Here is an 18,057-nt window from a genome sequence, read left to right on the forward strand (position 1 = left end):
GAGGCGGGGCCGGCGTGCGAGCGCGGCGGAAGAGGCGGCGGCGGAGGAGGAAGAGGAGGAGGAGGAAGAGGAGGCGGAGGCGGCGGCCGGGCGCCGGGGAGCGGGCGGGGGGCGGGCAGGGCAGGGCAGGGAAGGGGAGGAGCGGGGACTCGCCGCGCCGCGCCGCGCCGCACACCGGGAGCCGGCGGGCCCGACCGCCAGCCAGCGAGCGAGCGAGCAGGCGAGCAGGCGAGCGGCGGCGTCGGATCCGCCTCCTGGAGGAGCTGAACCCCGGGCCAGGCCCGGCCCCCGGCCCGCCTCCTGCCGCCTCCGGCCGCCTCCTCGTCTCCCCGACTCCCCGCCGCCGCCGCCGCGGGAGCGCTCCCGGCCCACCCACCCCGCCCCCGCGCCGCCCGCGGCCCAGCCCGGGAGTCCGCCGAGAGCGAGTCGGCCGGCCGTGCGGCACGGCACGGGCAGCGCCGGGCCGGGACCCCGCGGGCACACTGCAGCCGCTCGGAGCCCGGGCAGGGCCGCGCCGCCACCGTCTCGACTAGGATGTCCCGACATGAAGGTGAGTGAGCCCGCGCCCGCACCCGTCCCCGTCCCCGCCCGGGCCTCCGCGGCCTGGCCGGCCTGGCCTACTTGAGCCCGAGCCAGCGGCGCCGGCCACGGCCGTCAGACAGAGAGCCAGCCCGCCAGCCGAGCCACGACCGCCGGCCCGAGCTGAGCTGAGCTGAGCTGGGCCTGGACGGAGCCGAGCCGGAGCCGGAGCCGGAGGCGGGGCGGCCGGCCCGGCCCGGCCCGGCCAGGCGGGCCGGAGGGTTTGCACTGTCATGGGGAGGGGGAGGGGAGCGAGCTCGGGGCCCGTTACCGGCGGGAGCCCGGCCCTCGGGGGCGCCTACTGGACGCCCGGGAGCCCGGCGGGGGGAGCCGGGGAGCCGGGGGCCCCAACGCGGCCTAGCGCTGTCCCCGGAGCCCGGCCCGGAAAGGGCCCGGCGCGGCGGCGGCCCCAGGCCGGTGGTGTGGCAGGAGCTGCTCGGCCCGGCCCGGCCCGGCCCGGCTGGACTCGGTGGCCGACAGACGCCAACTTAGCCGTTCCCGGGCCCGGTGGAAGAGCTGCGGGGCGAGCGGGAACCGGGAAGCCCGCCCCGGCCCTCGCGGCTAGCTAGCTAGGCCTCGGCGAGTCCCTGGGCTCGGGTAAGGCAAGTTCCCCGGGGCGGATCCAACCCGGCCCGGTTGTGCCGTGCCGTGCCGTGCCGTGCCGAGCGAAGTCGTCGCTCGCTGGCTGCTCTGCTCGGGCGGCCCGTCCGCCGGCGGGAGGACCAAGTGGCCGGCCAGCAGCCGGCGGCCGGGACTCGGGCCCGGGCGTGCGCACCTACCTCTTCCCGAGCAAGGTTTCGGAGCCGTGGCGCGTGGCGAGCCGCGCTCCTGGTTCCTGCTCCTACTTCGGGTGCTTTTGCGATTTGAAAACTCGACCGTCCTGGAGGAACCGGTGGTTGCACTCGAGCAGAACGCGCTAGGCCCCCCCCCCCTCCGGCCCCAGGGCACAAAAGAGTCCCCAATTTTGTGTTCCCGGCCGGTGTCTAACTAAGGCTTTGAGTTGGGTTTTTTTTTTTTTTAAGTTAACTTTAATTTATACTTGCCATATGGTTTCGAAAAGGTCCGAAGGCTGATTTGTTTCTTTGTTTCCTTCCCAGATACATAAAACTTGGCCCAGTGTTGATCCTGGGCTGTAAGGTTAATGCTGGAGAGTAGAAGTGACTTTGAGAGGGATCTGTGTGTTCTTGGTTGTTGTTGGTTTTTTTTTTTTTTTTTTTTTTTTTTAATCCTGGCTAGGCCATCCAAGAAGTGGAGAAAGCTAGCGAGGTGAATGTTTTCCCTCCTGTGAAAGAGGTGTGTGCGGAAGAAAAAACACTGGCCCCAAGAATTTCCAGGTTGAAAAACTGGAAGGGTTCTGAGAGCACGTTTCCGAATTTGCATTTCTAATTGCATCTTTGAGATGTACTCAAAGACGGTTTTGTGTTCTGAGATTCTGCCTTTTAAAAATCCCCAAACTAATAGGAAATAGGCTGTGTTTTCTTGTAGCGTTCAGTGTTGGACATTTTGAAATAATAAGGTTAACTAACAGAGGGTCATAGAAATATGTGGATGTTTTCACTTTTTTTCCTACCTAATGGAATATACTCCCTATCAGTCAGTGTTAAAGAAGTTAGAGTCAAATGTTTATTTTAGACTGGCTGTGTGTTAACCACCTTCAGCACAAATCGAAAGTGAACTGCAGCTTCAGCCTTTTTGTAAAACTTGGGAGAGTCAAAGTTAACAGCCCACGGTGATAGCAGGTTTAAGACCCTGGCTCGGGACTCTGGCTCTGGGAAATCGCCCTCAGAGGTCCAGGCTGAATATTTTCACTGAATCTGGGAAATTCCTTTACTCTCAGTAATCTTTCAGAGTAATTAAAGTCTCACAGTGGGAACATTTTGAATGTAACACAAATTCTGTAACTTAAACCCATTTCCCCCTGTTTGGCCAGAATGGAAAGTCTTGTGATTATGAAACTTGTATTTAAGTTACTTGCATATTACTGAACCTCAGCACATTAGTCGTAGCACACCTTTTCTGGTAATTTACATAATGCCAGAATTTTTTTTTAAAAAAAGGAAACTTCTATAATTACTTGAAGACTTACAATACAGTATTTCACAGTGATCATAGGACTAGTTTATGACCTAAGGCAGAAGTGGCAGTCTTGTTAAGAATCACATTTAATTTGTTAGAGGTATAGTCTGTAGACTGTTATGTCAGGCTGCCATTATTTTCATCGGTAGAACTTCACTTATCAACATCTCATTACATTACACTTTTTCCTCAGTTTTTTTCTTCATAATCCCACTTCTTGTAGACTTTCTTTAGTCTAAAAGAAGTTATATTTATTGGTTCGAATCCCGGTGTCCCATATGGTCCCCTATTTCTGAACAGACAGCCAGAGTAACCCCTGAGCACCGCCGGGTGTGGCCCAAAAACCAAAAAAAGAAAAAAGAAAGAAATTATATTTAGTTGGGGGCTTTTAATCATCTTATCACCTCCAAATTCTCTGGGCTGCCTAGTTCTTTTCAGTAATATGACCCAGAATCAGGCACAATAGTCTGGGAAAAGATGGGAACTGTGCTTTCTGTAATGTACCTGCATTGTGCTTCCTTTTCAGTGTCTTCTGTATGCTTGTAATTTGTCATTTTGTCTTTGTGCCCACCCTAATGAGTTATACTATATTGTATGTAATGATGTCACTTTGGACAACTTTCCCAAGATGGACACCTGTCAAGCTTAGAGTCTCTACCTTGTGACGCAATGGACTGCCTCTGAGAAAGGAATTACAACCTGGAGCATGGAAAAGTGCTCTAGCCCAGGGGTCAGCAAACTTTTTCTTTAAAGGGCCAGGTAATATATCTTGTGAGCTTGGCAACCTTTAAGGTCTCTCAGTCAGTTCTGCCATTGTGGTGTGCGAACGCAGCTCTAGACTACATGTAAAGGAGCGAGCACTGCTGTTTTTTAATTAAAACTTGATTTTGATAAGTGGCAAAGCACATACCTAGCATTTGTGAGGCCCTGAGTTCAACCCCACAGCACCATGTGTCCACATCCTCCAAATGGGTGTGGGCCTGGTTGTCTCTGTGAACAGGATTGCTGGGCCAAGTTCTGCTGGGTGTGGAGCCTGTTTAAGAATGTATTTTATGGACACTGACATTTGAATTTCATACTTTCCATGTACTATGAAATAGGACTCTTTGTTTATCGCTTAAAATGTAATGCTATTTACATTTGCAGCTACATTTAAAATGTAAAACCATTTGATGTGGTCACAGGGCACACAAACACAAGAGTTTGTCAACTTCGGCCTAGTTTGGGCCTCATGCTGTAATTTGCCTACTTAGGTTCAGACTTGGGATGTAGGCAACCAATGGAAATGAAACTATTGGGAGGCCAGGAATGCTGTGCACTGCTTGGTACCCAGCTTTCGGTAAGGTGAATGAGTCCATGGGCTGAAGTTTTCCGCCATTGCCACCACATGAAATTGGAGAATCACCCACTGCATGGCAATGACAGTTTTTCTGGGGTGAGAAACAGATACCCTCCCCTCCCCGACCCTGTCACAGTGGAGAGGGAAAACTGTCTATGTTAAGTTTCTTGCTTGCCGCTAAGACTTTCTAGCCATAGAAATTCCAGGGCTTCTTTTAATCTTTAATTTACTTTATGGTGTTCTTGTCATATTAAAAACCATGTTCTAACACTTGTACCCAATCTCTTTATGGTCACCGTATGGATACTATCTAGCTCCATATTAGTTAGATACAGTGTATCCAATCATTTCCTATTTTATTTGTAAGTATTCTTTAATGTTTTAGTCCATTTTTTTAAAATACATTTTAAGTACAAGTATTGTTATTCATAGCTTAAAACTGACTTAATAGCTTTGCAAATTAAAAAAAAGCCACATCCAATTACTAGATGCTTTTTAGCCTATTTAATGAAATTACCAGTTTTCCTTCATACATTAGCCTAAATGGCTACCTGGAATTAGGAATACATTCATTGCCTTAAATCATTCAGCCTTTTCAAAATTATTATGTATAAAAGCATCCTGCTTGGTGGAAGAATGTGGAGATGAGTGAATGAGGCGCAGCTTTGCACTTTTAAATCTAGTGGGAAAGCTGCCTATTCAGATGGCTTCTGCAGTGCAGTGTGACAGACTGGAGGAAAGGAGAAAGAAACAAGTGCAGGATAACTTTTGCCCAGTTTCAGAGAAGGATTCTATTGTGGTTTCTTTTTTTTTTTTTTTTTTTTTGGTTTTTGGGCCACACCCGGTAACACTCAGGGGTTACTCCTGGCTATGCGCTCAGAAGTTGCTCCTGGCTTGGGGGACCATATGGGACACCGGGGGATCGAACCGCGGTCCGTCCAAGGTTAGCGCAGGCAAGGCAGGCACCTTACCTTTAGCGCCACCGCCCGGCCCCTCTATTGTGGTTTCTAATAGGGTTTCTGTTTATTTGTTTGTCACTGTTATTTTTATTTTATTTTTTTTTTTTGCCTGAGCTTCCTCTGTTTTGTTTTGGGGCCACACCCAGCAGTTTTCGGGGACTGCACCCAACTCTGCTCTGAGGGTCACACCTGGCCTTCCTTACTCAGGGCACCAGGTGATGCTGGGGATCAAGTCCAGGATCCATCTTGCACCTTAAGCTGTATCTCTGACTGCTGGGTGTCTTCTTAAATCTTTTTTTGTTTGTCTGTTTTGTTTTTGGGTCACACCCGGCGATGCTTAGAAATCGATCCTGGCAGTCTCGGGGACCATCTGGGATGCCAGGATTCGAACCACCCTCAGTCCTGGGTCAGCTGTGTGCAAGGCTAATGCCCTACCGCTGTGCTATCTCTCCGGCCCCCTTCTTATATCTTTTGATTTAAGGCTACTTTTGATTTTGGGTAAATTGTTGGGTAAATTTCAAAAAGAGCCCTTTACCTGATTTGCGTTTCTTTTACCTCTTGGAAGATTTTCATATGTGAAAATGATAATGAATGAATGCTATAGTTTTGAAGCAGCTCTTTTTTTTTTTTTAAGTCCAAGAATAGGTAGGCCATTAATACACTTTTTTGAAATTGTATCATTCTCTTGCGAATAGGTTTAAACTTTCTTGTCTCTAATTTTTTTTGTTTTGTTTTGTTTTTGGGTCACACACGGCTCTATGCTCAGAAATCGCTCCTGGCAGTCTCGGGGGACCAAATGGGATGCCGGGATTCAAACCACCGTCCTTCTGCATGCAAGGCAAACGTCCCATGCTATCTCTCCGGCCCCTCTAAAATGTTTTCTAAAAGAGAAACTTAGAATAAATAGCATAACTTTGTTTCTTTGCTGATTTCAGGATTTGGAGACGATAAGCCTAAAATTGATCATGAAAGCATTTGACTTTCATGTGATGACTTTTGTCTACCTGTAGCAAAGTCAACTGCTTTTCACCTAAAAGCTCTTCACCATTAGTTTGAGCAGTTTAAGAATGATCTGTTAAAAGATTGCAGCACCTTTGACGGTTTTTAACTTTCAGTTAAGTCATCAAGTTTACCTTGACTTTTTTTTTTTTTTTTTTTTTGGTGGATGGGGGCTAGGGGAGGATATTCCTAGCTATACTCGGGTCTTATTTCTAGCTCAGTGCTGAGGGATCACTATTGGTGGAGTTCAGGATATGTAATGCTGGGGATTTAACCTGGACTGGTTGCATGCAAGGCAAGAGCCTTATTCGCTATAATATCTCCAGTTCAACTTTCCTATTTAAAAAAAAATTAATTTGGGGCCAGAATGATAGTGCAGCAGTAGGGCATTTGTCTTGTAAGCAGCTGACCTAGGATGGACCTCAGTTCATTTCCCAAACCATGAGAGATTTTTGAGTGAATAGCCAGGAGTAACCCCTGAGCATCACTGGGTGTGACCCAAAAACCAAAAAAATATATATTAATTTTGGTTTTGAGGCACTCCCAGTAGTGCTCAGGGCTTTCTCCTGGTTCTGTGCTCAGGGTTCTTTCCTAGCAGTGCTGTGGGTACCATTTGCAGAGCCAGGGATTAAACTGGGTTGCTTATGTGCAAGGCAAGCACTTTACCCATTTACCTTATCTCTGACTCTTGACTTTAGTTGTTGTTCTTCTTCTTTTTGTTCTTTTTTGTTCTTTTTTTTTTTTTACTTAGGGGTCACATTGCAAGGTACTCAGGGCCTACTCCTGGCAAGTATTCTGGGGACTATGTGCCAAGGATCAAACCCAGACATCCTACATGCAAAGCATGCGCTCCAGTCCCTTGAGCCAGGTCTCTGGCTTCTGCTTTTACTTTCAGTAAATGATAAGAATATAAATATTTTCATTTCTTGGATTTTTTAAATGCATATAAGTTGGTTTTGAAACTCATTTCTCCCTTATTTTGGCATTTGTGTTTACATTAAAATGTGATAAAGAGGGCCCGGAGAGATAGCACAACGGCGTTTGCCTTGCAAGCAGCCGATCCAGGACCAAAGGTGGTTGGTTCGAATCCCGGTGTCCCTTCTGGTCCCCCGTGCCTGCCAGGAGCTATTTCTTTTCTTTTTTTTTTTTTCTTTTTTTTTTTTTTTTTTTTTTTTTTTTTTGGTTTTTGGGTCACACCCAGCAGTGCTCAGGGTTACTCCTGGCTGTCTGCTCAGAAATAGCTCCTGGCAGGCACGGGGGACCATATGGGACACCGGAATTTGAACCAACCACCTTTGGTCCTGGATTGGCTGCTTGCAAGGCAAACGCTGCTGTGCTATCTCTCCGGGCCCAGGAGCTATTTCTGAGCAGACAGCCAGGAGTAACCCCTGAGCACCGACGGGTGTGACCCAAAAACTAAAAAAAAAAATAAATAAAATGTGATAAAGATTTCTTGTTTCAAATATGAAATTTAATCTGGAAGAAATTCCTTCTAGTCTTAAGATCTTTTAAGATGTGTTAGCAATCTTACTTACAGATTGAAAACTTAGGGCTGGAGAGATAGCACAGCGGTAGGGCATTTGCCTTGCATGTAGCCAACCTAGGATGAACGGTGGTTCAAATCCCGGCATCCCAGATGGTCCATCGTGCCTGCCAGAGGTGATTTCTGAGCACAGAGCCAGCAGTAACCCCTGAGTGCTGCCGGGTGTCACTCAAAAACAAATAAATAAAAAAAAGTGATTGATGGGGCCGAAGAGATAGCATGGCGGTAAGGCATTTGCCTTGCATGCAGAAGGACGGTGGTTCGAATCCCAGCATCCCATATGGTCCCCCGAGCCTGCCAGTAGCGATTTCTGAGCATAGAGCCAGGAGTAACTCCTGAGTGCTGCCAGGTGTGACCCAAAAACAAACAAAAGGGCTGGAGAGATAACATGGAGGTAAAGTTTGCAGAAGGTTGGTGGTTCGAATCCGAGCATTCCATATGGTCCCCTGAGCCTGCCAGGAGCGATTTCTGAGCGTAGAGCCAGGAATAACTCCTTAGTGCTGCCAGGTGTGACCCAAAAAACAAACAAACAAAAAAAGACTTTACAAGTCCAAAAAAAAAAAAAGATTGAAAACTTATAGTAGAAACTTAGGAAACATAATGTGAAAGCATCAACCAAATATTAGGCTTGCAACATTTTAAAAGTATCCATGCATTTATGAGTCAAAACTTAATTTCAAAACATCAGCTTTATATATAAGATACCAAACACATATAATGTACCAAAAACAATGTTTTCTGTCCTGATTGAACCCTGGGCCTCATAGTTTGAGAGGCATGTACTATGTTAAGTTATGTGCCTGGCCACCTGGCTTGGCTTTTTTTTTTCCTCTCAAGTTTGAGATTCCAAACATGTTTAGGGGGGCTGGAGCATTAGTACAGCAGGCAAGATGCTGGGTGGACCTAGGTTCAATCTCTGGCAACCCTGCCAGAAGTGAACCCTGAAGGCAAAATCAGGAGCAAGCTCTGAGCACTGCCCAATATGAACCTCAAAATAAACATAACCCAGGGCCGGTGTGGTGGCGCTAGAGGTAAGGTGTCTGCCTTGCAAGCGCTAGCCAGGGAAGGACCGTGGTTCGATCCCCTGGCGTCCCATATGGTCCTCCCAAGCCAGGGGCGATTTCTGAGCGCTTAGCCAGAAGTAACAACCCCTGAGCATCAAATGGGTGTGGCCCAAAAAAAAACAAAAAAATAAAATAAAAATAAAAATAAACATAACCCAATAAACCAACCTAACAGGAAAACTTCATAAAAGTTAAAAGAGAGCAGTTTTTATCACTAAAATATTTGTTCTGAAAAGGTTGTACTAGTTTTAAGTCTTGTGCCAGGAGCCATGTGGTATTTTTCATTGCCTTGATATGATACAGTTTTTCAGTTACAGAAGTTTTTGTTTAGGGGCCACAATCACCGTGTGCTCAGGGATCACTTCCAGCAGTCTGGGGGTTGCGGGAACCAGACCTTGCTGGGAATAGAAATAAAGCAAGTGCTCTACCACTGAGCCTGATTCTCTGCCCTTGGTCATTTACATTTGACAATTAAAATTAAAGAGTCCTTAACAGGTATACAAATTATGGGGCTGGAGCGATAGTACAGCAGTAGGGTGTTTGCCTTGCATATGACCAACCCTGGCATAGATAGACCTGGGTTTGATCCCCAGCATCCCATATGGTACCCACACCTGCCAGGACTGATTTCTGAGCTCAGAACCAGGAGTAACCCCTGAGCACCCCCAGGTGTGGCCCACAAACAAAAACAAAACAAAACAAAGCAGGTATACTAATTAGAACATTTTTTAAATGTATAGTAGGAATTTGGGGGGAGGGTGTTGTGTTACATTCAACAGTGTTCAGAGCATACATCTGATTGCAAGCAGATCATTTCTGGTACGTGTTCAGGGAACCTTATGGTGTGCCCAGGGATTGAGCTCAGGTTGGCTCTTTGCAAGACAAGTGCCCTGCTGTGCTATCTGACCCCCAATGTGGTAGTTGTTATATACTAGTCTTGCCCTGGTTTCATGTTGGAGAGTTGGAATAAGGCAGAGTAGCAGTACCTGATTCCCTGAGTAGGAAATGAGTGGTCAAGAGGTCAGGAGGATATTGGCAGAAGAAAGATCGGCTGAGATGTGTGTTCAACTTCGAAGGGTAGGTTGCCACAGGGAGTTGGAAACAAAACCAGTGTTTATGCCTGTGGAATGTCTGGTACTGATTACCAGGAGGGGGAAATGCAATGTTCTGTGCTGCCAGTCAGGGATGAATCCTTTCAGCCTCCGACCACAGTGCCACCCGCTTCCATCATGCTCCTATAGTCTGTCTGCCACCTGCCTCCCTTCTTCCTTCTGTTTTTGAGCAACACCTGCAGTGGTCAGAGCTCAGTCCTGGTGAACTTGCAGGAGACCATATGTGGTTCTGGGGATCGAATCCAGGTCAGCCATGTGCAAGACAAGTATCCTACCTGCTATCCTGTCTCTCCAGCCTGAGAGTTTGTTTTTCGTTTCTTTCTGGGTAATAACAAAACAGTATGTGATCCATCTGGTTCATGTACATGGTTAATGGGTTTTTTTCTCTTCCACAGCAGTAGTTTCAGCCAGCAGTCTCGAAGATGTGTCAATGACCACTAGAGGTATCAAGGAGAAAGTGACCAGACCCGTTTTATTTCATTTAGTTTTGGGGCTACATCTATCAGTGCTCTGGGCTTACTCCTGCCTGTGCTCAGAAATCACTTCTGGTGGTGCTGTGGGACTCATAAAGGGTTCTGGGGATCAAAGTCAGGTCTGCCGCGTGCAGCATAACCAACCACCTTCTGTACTCTCTCCAGCCAGACGAAATTCATTTTTAGAACCAGTGGAAATCCTAGTAGTGGATCAGTCAAGGAGGCTGGTGAGTGAAGCCTCTAACCAAGGGGACGGATCTGTGCAGGTTCCTTCTGCTCACTTCCCTACCCTCCACTCCTTGTTGGTATTCTGCGGTGTTGTGAACTTAAAACTTCTTTTATAGTGAGAGAATTGTAATTAGTCCTTTTCTAGTCCTGTTCGATGAGTTGACTGTTCACAACACAGCTATGTTGAACTATAATATTGGTTTTGATTTGATTTATTGCTCCTTTAAGGTTGTCACCGTGGGCCAGTACAGTTCTTAGCTTGCATGTCTTGAGGCTATGGTTTGCTCAACCATCTGGCTAAAACAAAGACCAAGGAAAGAGACGGCCACCCTCCTCTCTTGCCCAACGAAAGTAATGTTCAGTGGCATGCCTGCCTTTTTCTCCAGGCATTTGGGACACTGTGGGTGTTGTTGAGCCACACACACTGGTGCTCAGAGGCCCACAGGCTACTAGGGATTGAACCTTGGGCTCCGGTAGGCTGAGCCTTCTCCAGCCCCTTTCCAGGCTTTGTTTACACAATACTTGTTTGTCTTCCTCCCCCACAAACTCTGAGAAGGTAGTAGTATAGGATTTCACTCACCTTTGTACCCTGTGCCTAGCTAGCCAAGTGTGGGCCTTTTTCAGAAGCCCTGTGAACACATGTGGGTAGAAGTCACAGATGTTAATACTTGCTTTTAAAACAGGGAGGCTGGAAAATGTTCTTCCTCTGTTTTTATTTGGGGGAAGCTAGTTAAGAGGGCCAGAATGGAAAAGAAGGCTGGGAGCTTTGTGGACGGGGATGAATAAACTACATAGAGCGAAAATAACTTAGGGAGTTGACTCCTGGGGACTGGCCCGTGACTAGACTCACCATGTTTTGCTCTACTTCTTGCTCTCATTTCAGATTAACTGGCTGTCGGTTCCGCATATTAATTGCAGTCTGTGTGTTGAGTTTTCTGGTTTTTTCATTTAGAAATACATATAGACTGATTACTCAGGTTCTTCCTCCCTTTAACCAGAATGAGAATATTCAGTGTGTCTGAAATGCATGACTGGTGATTAAATGCTTCCCAGTTTCAGGGACGATGGCTCTTCCTGTGCACTGGAGCTAGTCCTTGAAGTTTTTATTTGTGGCAGAGTCATTAAGTCATGTAGTTTGATGTTTTTGCAAATTTTGCAATGCCCTTTTTTTTTTTATAAACTTACTTTCATTTACGTCTCATAATCCCTATTCTGCAAAGCAGTACCTTTCTTCCCTTAACATTGCCTTAAATTATGGAAGTCTTGGGCCAGGGAGATGGTTCTAACGGTGGGATGCATGTTTGTATGTGGGAACCTCAGCAATGCATGATCCTCTAGCATCTCTGGATGTGACGGAAGAAAGAAACTGGAAGTCCCAAGAATACATCTATGTACGTTATTATTAATATGCTCAAATACATGTTTCCTCATAAGTCTAAGGAGCTCAAAGGATTCAATGTTTAATGTTCATGTTCAGTAGAATGTTTTGCTGTGGAAAGTTTCAGAGTCCTACTTAGAGGTACGATAGCAGAGGTGCTCATAGCCTGATACTCGGTCCTTCTGGTTTTCTTCCCCAACCAGTAGTTTCCTTTGGTGTCCTTTGCTAGTAAAAGTTTGGCATTGCAAGTAAATGAGAAGCTTTCTAAATTAAGGCTTAAGGACATTGAAGTAAAGAGTCAGATTATGTAAAGGAGTTATTAGAGGCATATCTTTCTTTATTGTAAAAGTGAAGCAGTTGAATAATGCTCAGGATGATGGGATGGTGAGAACCAGGTAATTTCCACATTAGACATCTTTTTTTTTTTTTCATTCTGATTTTGATCCACACTTGTTGACACTCGGGTTACTCCTGGCTATGAGCTCAGAAATCGCTCCTGGCTTGGGGAACCATATGGGATGCCAGGGGATCCAACTGAGGCTTGTCCTGGGTCAACCGCTTGCAAGTCAAATGCCCTATTGCTGTGCCATCGCTCTGGCCACTAATTTCCACATTAGACATCTTAGCAGTCAACCTTATGAACAGCTAGTAACAGGTCATTGATGAATGTAAACTTTGCAATTGTTTATCTATGGATACAGATAAACATAATGTTAGCAGAGGTCAGACCAATCTTTTGAAGGAAAACAAAGGATTGGAACCCCAAGTGATGGGTCTGGTACAGAAGCCTGTTGGTGATTACCTGTGTTAATCCTGGGCCAGGGCTCTTCACGTTAGGCTTACTGTCCGCTTCATGTTTATTACCTGCTCCTATGTCATTTCCTATAAACTTCTTAGAAACCACAATGAAAGAAATGGCACATCTACTTCTAGGATTCGGCCCGATAGTCCACAGGTGTGGGAAGATTGAAAACCACTACTCTCCCTGGGACAGGGTGGGTCATAACTTCCAACCCCCTTTGCCCAGCCCCACTCCCCTCATGTGTGAGAAAGGGCTGGTCTGCAGAGTGAAAGGCTGAGGAATGCTGGGATAGACCATCAAGTCTATTTCTGTTCCTATTCAGTAGAAGTCTAAGCCAGGTGTAATTTTAAACTCTGGTAGCCACAGTAACAAAACTAAGGAGGTGAAATTAATTTTAATAATTCAATACTTTAATTTCAGTATATGCAAAGTAACATCTCAGTATTTTATCAACATAAAAACGTTTTTGAAATTTTTTTTAGCATTTGCCTTTCCCTTAAAATGTTTTAAAGATCTTGATTTCAGTTGTTTATATTTGGTGAAAGTTTTATAACGTCAGTGTTGATCAGAGAGATAGTACATCAAGTAGGTTCTTGGTGCTGTGTATGGCTCCCTGAGCCCTTCCAGGAGTGAAACTGAGCAGAGCTGGGAGACATAAACACACACACACACACACACACACACCTGTTTTATTTACTTTTATATCTTGGGGCTTGGGGTCATACCCAGTAGTGCCCCGGTTTTCTGACTCCATTTTCAGGGATCAGTAACTCCTGGTGGGACTTGGGGGACCATATAGGGAGCAGGAGATCAAAACTAGGTTTGCTGTGTGCAAGGCACGTGCCCTCCCTGCTGTACTAGTACTCCAATCCCTGGAGGGATATTTATGCCTGTGTATTAATAAAGTACCACTTGTTAATTCCTAGTCCATCGCTCTCTGCAATGGTGAGCCTGTGATGTTTGTGAAGTGTTATGGTAGTAGTTGGCTTTTCACCCTTTCAGAAAGACATCCTTTAGGTTTGGTGCATTGTAGGTGTTTTTCATTGATGTTAAATTGGGTCTTGTATCTGTCTTTAAAAAGTTCATGGTTGGGCCTGGAGAGATAGCACAGCTGCGTTTGCCTTGCAAGCAGCCGATCCAGGACCAAAGGTGGCTGGTTCGAATCCCGGTGTCCCATATGGTCCCCCGTGCCTGCCAGGAGCTATTTCTGAGCAGACAGCCAGGAGTAACCCCTGAGCACCGCCGGGTGTGACCAAAAAAAATAAATAAATAAAAAATAAAGTTCATGGTTTCTACAATAGAGAAGCAGATGGTAATGTATTCTTTAAATAATTTTAAGGGCTCTGCTCATACAGCTAATTCTTAGCCCACAACCAGATTTAATCACTAGCCAGTTATTTCTCTCTTTCTTTGGCTTATTGTTTTAGCCAGTTAAAACTTAATTTGCAAGTAAAAATAGAGTGTTTGGAAGATAGTCTGTTAAAAATTAAAGACCTTGTGTTTTTCTTTCATTTGACTGAAGCAGTAGTTGTACTGGGCAATCAGCTTTATAGTTCTAGTCTTTTCATTGCCCTTCCAGTGGGATCATTGCAATATCAGTAATTTGTGGCTCCATTAAAAAAAAATAATACTGTAGGGGCCGGAGAGACAGCATAATACTGTATAGAAATGGGGCCAGAGAGATAGCACACAGCGGTAGAGCATTTGCCTTGCACGCAGCTGATTCAAATAGACAATTGTTCGAATCCCGGCATCCCATATGGTCCCCCATGCCTGCCAGGAGTAACCCCTGAGTTCTGCCGGGTGTGACCCAAAAACCAAAAAAATAAATAAATAATATAGAAATGAATACTCTGAGCTTGGGCCCAGTAGGTCTCAAAGTGTGGTATCCATGTTGCCTAGGATCTTGCTAGAAAATGGATTCTTGGCCCCTACCTCCAACTTCTGAATCAGACAGAATGTGCAGTCATTTTTTGTGTGTTGGGGCCACACCTGGTGATGCTCAGGGATCCTCCTGACTCAGTGCTCAAAAATCACTCCTGGACTGAATGGGAGTCCAGGATGAACCCAGGTCAGCCCCATGCAAAGCAAATGTGCTACCCACTGGCTATCACTCTGGCCTCAGAGCCTGGCTATCTTAACTAATACTGTGTGGACCCAGTTGTCACCTAAAGTCAGTCATGTGAGATGATCGCCTTTGGTGATGGGGCACCTAATGGCTACTTGCCCCTCTCCCACTTTTCTTGTGAGGGTGCACACCTAGCAGTCCTGGGGGCTGCTTACAGATGGTTCCCAAGGCTCCCACCTATAAAGCATGTGCATCAGCCCTCTAGGCTGTATCGTTTTTCATGGTGTGATTCTAATGAAATTGGCCTGGAGCTGCTGACCTTGATCTTATTCTTGAACGTCATGTTCTTCCACTTGAGAACGTGGAGGAGGAGCACAACTCCCCATTCCTCTTACTATGTATTTGCTCACCATATCGTTATTAAATATGTTTTCGGGGGCCAAGCACTAATCTGGCCAAGGGTAGTAAGTAAACAAGATAAAAATTCCTGTCTCTCCTCTCTGAGGAAGACCCAACAGATGGCCAACAGGCACAAGAAAAAAATGCTCATCATCCCTTATCATAGGGAAATCAGTTCAAGATGACAATGAGGTAACTGGTAACACCAGTGAGGATAGCACATATCAGAAATACTGGGAACAATTTCTGTTGGCGGGGTTGTGGTGAGAAAGTAAGAAGGGTGCTCAGTAAACTCAGAATTGAGCTGCCATATGACCCAGCAATCCAAACTTTTGTGGGGGTAACTCCCCAGGACAGAAAAACACTCATTTAAAAGGACATATGCACACCACTATTGATTACAGCACTCTGTACAATAGGAATTCAACCTAGATGTCCAAGAACAGATGAGTGGACCATGAAAATGTGACACATATATACAATGGAATACTACAACACTGTAAGAAATGATGCAATCATGCAATTTGCAGCAACATGGATGGAACTGGAAGATAACATGTTAAATGAAGTAAGCCAGAAGAAGAAGAAATACAAGATGATCTATCATTTACATGTGGTATTTAGAATAATGCATGAGGGGATGCCATTGCATTTTAAGTGGGGAGGGAAGGTTGTCTATAATACTCTTGGCCCCAGAGTATTTTGAAGAAAAGGAAAAAAATTGAGTGGAAGAGAAGAGTCAACAACAATGAAATTATGAAACCCAAATTTTAACAACCAAACTTAAAAAGGTGCCTGTTATAATGGTAGGCTGGGAGGGGGGATGTATGAGAAGGTCTCTGGGAATGCTGATGGAAGGAGGTTGACATTGCTGGGATTGATGCTGAAACATTATATGTCTAAAACTGAATTATGAATAGCTTTGTAAATCCCAATGCTTTATATTTAAAATATTTAATAAAATCAAGATTGTAAAATGCTTTACTTAGTTTAAGTAAAACCGGACCTTTTTCTGTCCAATAAAATGTTTGAAACCCTGCAGGGGCCAGAGAGAGAGCACAGCTTTAGGGCATTTGCCTTGCACGCAGCCAATTCAGAACAGACGGTGGTTCGATTCCTGGCATCCCATATGTTCTCCTGTGCCTGCCAAAAGTGATTTCTGAGTGCAGAGCCAGGAGTAACCCCTGAGCGCTACTTGGTGTGACCCAAAAACCAAAATAAAAAAAAAGAAACCCCATTATATTTAAAGAATTCCTGTTTCTATGTCATGCATATTCTTAGTAGGAATATTCCATGTATGTCCTGATACCTAATATCCAGTAAAAATTAAATAATTGAGGTAATCTGCTGTTTTTTATATTGACTAAAATGCTTTTGTTCTACAGTAGCAGAGTTGAATTTATGTTTATAAAAACAGAAAAGTCATACAATAATATGACAATGTAAATAATAAAGTTGCATAGTGTTAGGAGGTGATATGTATATCATTAAAAATACTTTATAGCCAATTAAAGGAATAGAGAGAGGACCGACTACTTTAAAGGTGGAACATTTGTGGGGTTTTTGTCTGGTTGTTGTCTGTCTTTTGGGAGAACAAAAAAGGCTCAAGAGCTACTCTTGATTCTGCTTGGGGGGACCATGTGGTACCAGAGTTCAAAGTGGGGTTGACAATGTGAAGGGCAAGTGCCTTACCTCCTGTCTATTGTTCCAGCCCAAAAGTGGTACATTTAATGAAAAATAATTTAAATAGAGTAAGAGTATGTCATATACAGAGGCTCTGGATTTCAGAATATTCTGGTAATAACAGAAAGTTGTTCTGACTGCAAAGTTGGCATCAAATTGTATTATATTGAAGGCTGCAGTGAAAACTGTTTGATTGTGAGTACGTTGAGAAATTCATTTTAGAAGCTCACTATGGAGGGACATTTTCTCCCTAAAAACTAGTGCTTGAGGAAATGGTTCAAAGAGCAGGAACAAAAGCTTGTGTGTAGGAGCCCTGGAATTGATCCCTGCTCCCCACTCTGCAGAAGTTGCCCCAAGTCCCACCAAGTGTGACCCCCCACCAAAAAAAAAAAAAAAGTAAAATTTAAATTTTTCCTAGACCAAGCCTAGAATATAAACTGGTATTGTAGCACATTCCAACAATTCCAATAAACATTTCTCTACAAGTTTTCTCTCTTGACTCTTTTTGTTTTTTGTTTTTTGTTTTTGTTTTGTTTTTTGGTTCTTGGGCCACACCCAGTTACACTAAGGTTACTCCTGGCTATGCAGTCAGAAATTGCTCCTGGCTCAGGGGACCATGTAGGACTCCAGGGATCTAACGGAAGTCCAGCCTGGATTAGTGCATGCAAGGCAGATGCCCTACCACTTGCACCACCGCATCGGCCCCTCCTCTTCAATCTTGCATATCTTTGCTCCCTGTGTAGTTGATGTTTCTTGGAGGTTGTGGAGTTTGGTAAAAAGCAGTTACTCCCTGATTTGAAGTCCTTGAGCATAGAGTTAAGATTAGTTCCATTAGCAGCTTTCAGACTTAAAAATTATTTAACACTTGGGGCCGGAGAGATAGCATGGAGGTAAAGCGTTTGCCTTTCATGCAGGAGGTCATCGGTTCGAATCCCGGCGTCCCATATGGTCCCCCGTGCCTGCCAGGAGCAATTTCTGAGCCTGCAGCCAGGAATAACCCCTGAGCACTGCCGGGTGTGACCCAAAAACCAAAAAAAAAAAAAAATATATTTAACACTGTAAGACACCATTATTATAAGCCAGTAGTTACATACATAAAAAATAATTAAGAATGTGACAGCATACAAGTTTACCACGATTTATATACACTTTGATTTTCTATGCTATATCATTAAATACAGAAATCTAGTTGTAACGACCTAGATTGAATTTCACATTCTACTCCAGTTGTGGTTTGCTGTTGAAAAATACTGGCTTAGGCTATCTGATCCATTTAAATATAGTCCTTATGTGCAAAGTATTGTGATAAGTGTGGAAAGGAAAATAGATCATTCCAGCAACTTTTCCTCTTGGAA

At 45.1% G+C, this 18,057-nt stretch overlaps 1 protein-coding gene across 1 annotated transcript in view; it reads left to right on the forward strand.

Moving 5' to 3' along the window:
• The first annotated feature begins 394 nt into the window (after positions 1–394).
• Positions 395–18,057, forward strand: part of KCMF1 (potassium channel modulatory factor 1) — an 88,885-nt gene continuing 71,222 nt past the window's right edge. Inside the window, exon 1 of the mRNA XM_049784936.1 lies at positions 395–550. Within this exon, the coding sequence (XP_049640893.1) occupies positions 535–550 (16 nt within the window). The 5' untranslated portion in view covers positions 395–534. The remainder of the gene's footprint in view (positions 551–18,057) is intronic.

The sequence above is a fragment of the Suncus etruscus genome, chromosome 12, assembly GCF_024139225.1.
Source record: "Suncus etruscus isolate mSunEtr1 chromosome 12, mSunEtr1.pri.cur, whole genome shotgun sequence".
Lineage (NCBI taxonomy): Eukaryota > Metazoa > Chordata > Mammalia > Eulipotyphla > Soricidae > Suncus > Suncus etruscus.